At 56.4% G+C, this 3473-nt stretch overlaps 1 protein-coding gene across 1 annotated transcript in view; it reads right to left on the bottom strand.

The window, feature by feature from the left end:
- Nucleotides 1–3473, bottom strand: part of MAP3K10 (mitogen-activated protein kinase kinase kinase 10) — a 16174-nt gene that overhangs the window by 5896 nt on the left and 6805 nt on the right. The window contains exons 3-5 of the mRNA XM_012657115.1: nt 1720–1868; nt 1062–1237; nt 215–461 (exon numbers count right to left, since the gene is read on the bottom strand). Of these exons, the coding sequence (XP_012512569.1) occupies nt 215–461; nt 1062–1237; nt 1720–1868 (572 nt within the window). The remainder of the gene's footprint in view (nt 1–214; nt 462–1061; nt 1238–1719; nt 1869–3473) is intronic.

Raw genomic sequence — 3473 nt, forward strand, 5'->3', positions numbered from 1 at the left:
ATAGGAGTGTCAGGGGACAGAGGAACATGGTAATTGACACTAGAGGGAAGCAAGCAGCAAATTCCAGACTGTGGGAAACTGCACAGGACTCACGATGCGGTTCCTCGACACATCATTGGCAAGGGGGAACAAGGCAGATTAAAGGAAGAGACAGGGCCCTGGGTTAGGGATGCTCCTGGCAGCCGCGGGGCTGGGGGACGCTGGTGGCGGATACCCGAGGGCAGGCTGATGTGGCTGCCGCCTTCGCGCAGCTTGAGCAGGCGGCTGCGCTTGAAGTTGCCCTTGCGTTTGCGGACCCTGGGCTTCTCCTGGCTCAGCTGGCACATGAGCAGGTGCAGCTCCCGTTCCACGATGTCCATCTCGCGCTCGGCCAGCTCCTGCTCCCGCCTCCGGAGCTGCTCCTCCTGGAAGCGCTGCTCCTGGGCCGCCCGCAGCAGCTCCTCCTCCCGGCTCCGCAGCTCCTGGGGAGGAGACACGCTGGCTGGGGGAAGGGCCGGGCCACTCCAGGGCTGCCGCTGCATCTGCTCGGTGCCTTGCACAAGGGCGCCCTGCTGTGGGGCACACTGGGGTCGCCATCCGACCCACTCTTCACTAGCCAAGCTGGGTGCAGGGCAGGAGACCGTGTTAGCCAAAGAAAGGGTGCCTTTCCTTTCTTTCTTTTTCTCTTTTCTTTTTTAACTGTTCAATTTGGGACACTTCAAACAACCACAAAAGCAGAACAGTGCACCCCTACGTAGCCAGCATCCAGCGTGAACAATTACCTATACTTTGCGAATCTTGTATCCTTGCCCTTGCCTCTCACCCTCTCTTCATTTCTGCTGCAGTATTTTAAAGCCAAGCCCAGACATCATGCAATATCACCTGTAAGTACTTCAGTACAAGGTGCCTTTTTCTTATTAATCCACCAACAGGAGGCTGTCCTTTCTTATTATGCAAAAAAGGCTCCCTTGATCCTGTGTGGACCCAAAGGCTGGGGTTCAGGGGAAGGGACTCTGAGCAGCTCAAGGCATCAGAACTCAGGGATCCTGCTCCGTCCCGCCCTCCTTGCCCCCTGCCTTCACCTTCTCCTTGGTCCGAAGGTCATCGAACATGTGCTGAATCTCCAGCTTCCAGTCTTCCTGCAGCGAATGGAAAGACTCCAGCGGCATTTGGAACAGGGCTGACTGTTCAATGACTTCAAGCTGCTTCAAAATGCTGCCGAAATCTGGCCGCCCGTGGGGGTCTGGGTCCCAGCATTCTGGGGTGAGACGGGAAGGTCAGTGGTGGGGGATAAGGGTGTCAGTGGTCACGCTCTGGGGCATCGGCCTCCTCAGAGGAAGGTAGGATTTCTGGGGACTGTGGACAGTTTCTATGGAGCTGAGGGGAAGGAATTCAAGGCCAAGCTCCTGGCCAATGTTTCACTCAGTGAGATGCTGAGAGGAACCCTGGGACCTCGCCCTATGGACAGACTGGTGGCCGAATGGAGCATCAGGGAGGAATCCCGGGCCCAGGGAGTCCTAACGGGTCGCCCTCAAGAGCTCTGGGCCTGGCGAGAACAAGGGTCTGGGGGGAAGCACGGAGCCAACTCTGGGGGAGACTGTTCATAGTCCCATAGGGTCTAGTCCCTTCCCTCTCATTCCGGGGCCCACTGGTATGGATGGGTGTGCAGGGCAGAGGTCCGGGCCCAAGGTCCCTGCCGCTCCGAGCTGGGCCTACCCTCTCCACAGGGCCCTGGCTCACCCTCCAGTAGGCGGGCAAAGGGCTCGGGGCACGTGGAGGGGATGGGCAGCGTCAGCTTGTTCATAGCCACGCCATATGCCACGGCCAAGGCGTCGATTTCGCGGTAGGGGACCTCACCCGTCAGCAGCTCCCAGAGCAGTACCCCGAAGCTGCAGGTGGGGGAGAGGCAGGGGTGATGCTGTAGCCCACCCCAATCCTCACCTATACCCCAGCCCTGCCCTTGGTCCCATGGTGGGCCATCCTCACCCCGACATCTCCAGCCCTGGCCAATAAGGCCACTGAACCTGATTTGACCACTATGGGCCCTATCTCAGACAGATGGATGAGCTCGGCTCTCTGATCTCTCTCCCTTGCTCTGCCTCTGTTCCCTCGCCCCTGCCTGGAAACCTTCCATGGGTTTCCCAGGCTCACCGGGCAAATCGATCCTTCTTGGCCTCACCTCTAAACGCTCTCAGCCCATTCCAACCCCAACTTTGTCTTGCAGCCACGCTGCACTGAACAAGCCCTGTTCTTCCTAACCTCTGGACTTCGCACATGCTGTTCCCTTTGTTGAGAACATGCTTCCCTTTGTGTAACTATCTGTCCTTCAAGTCTCAACTCAGGTTGCCCCCTCGGCCAGGAAGCCTTCTTCGATTCCACAGTCTCCAAAGCTAGTTAGAGGCCCCTCCTTTAGGTTCCCAGAGGACACACGGCACTTACCTCTAGAACCAAGTTAACACTATTTAACATTTACAAAGCACTTTCTCCAGGCCAGCCACTGTGCTAGGCACTCTCGGTAATTCTCCCAACAGCCCTGTAAGGCAGAAGGTATTGGTATGACCCCCATTTTATCTACTGAGCAGCTGGAGGCTCAGAGAGGTTAAGCTGCTTGTCCAAGGTCACACAGCTAGCGAGTGCTAGAGCCACACTCAGACTCAGGTCTGCCTGAGGCTTGTGACGGTGCCCTGAATGGCTGCACCACACCAGAGCACGCACCGTTGTGCGACGGTCACCTGGTGTCCGTCTTCCCCAGTGAACTGCGCGTCTTCCTGGATCCTGATCTACACGCAGTAGACCCCTGTTCTCTCCCGACATTCACTCATGCATTCATTGACACACACTCATTAAGTGCCACTGTGTGCCAGGCCCTGTTCCAGGCGCTGGAACGAGATAGACACAACCACTGCCTTCATGCAGCTGACGGCCTCCCCTTCCTCCTCAGCGACAGCACTGGTAAATCTGAGTCGCGGACACGCCGCCTGCACTGATTTCCCATCCTCCTTTGCAGCCGAGCATGCTCATATGGCCCATGGGAGGGAGGAGGGTGTTTGGTGGGCAACTACCTTCCAGGAAGTGTCCTTAAAAACGAGGGGTGCCCCTTTCCTCTTTTCTCCTTCCTACTGGTTGGAATGTTAACGTAAAAGCTGGAGCTCAAGCAGCCATTCTGGATCATGAAGCAAAGTTGGAAACGGAGGCCACACAAGGTGGAGGAAAAGAATAGTGGTTTTCGGCTGGAGGTGGCATGATGCTCCCACCTCTCCTATGTCCTGGAAAGCTGCAGGGATGTTTTTTGTTTTTTTCTTTTTTTTTGAGACAGAGTCTCACTGTGTTGCCCGGGCTAGAGTGCTGTGGCATCAGCCTAGCTCACAGCAACCTCAAACTCCTGGGCTCAAGAGATCCTCCTGCCTCAGCCTCCCAAGTAGCTGGGACTACAGGCATGCGCCACCATGCCCAGCCAATTTTTTCTATATATTTTTAGTGGTCCAATTAATTTC

This window comes from Propithecus coquereli, unplaced genomic scaffold, assembly GCF_000956105.1.
Source record: "Propithecus coquereli isolate 6110/MARCELLA unplaced genomic scaffold, Pcoq_1.0 Scaffold53, whole genome shotgun sequence".
Lineage (NCBI taxonomy): Eukaryota > Metazoa > Chordata > Mammalia > Primates > Indriidae > Propithecus > Propithecus coquereli.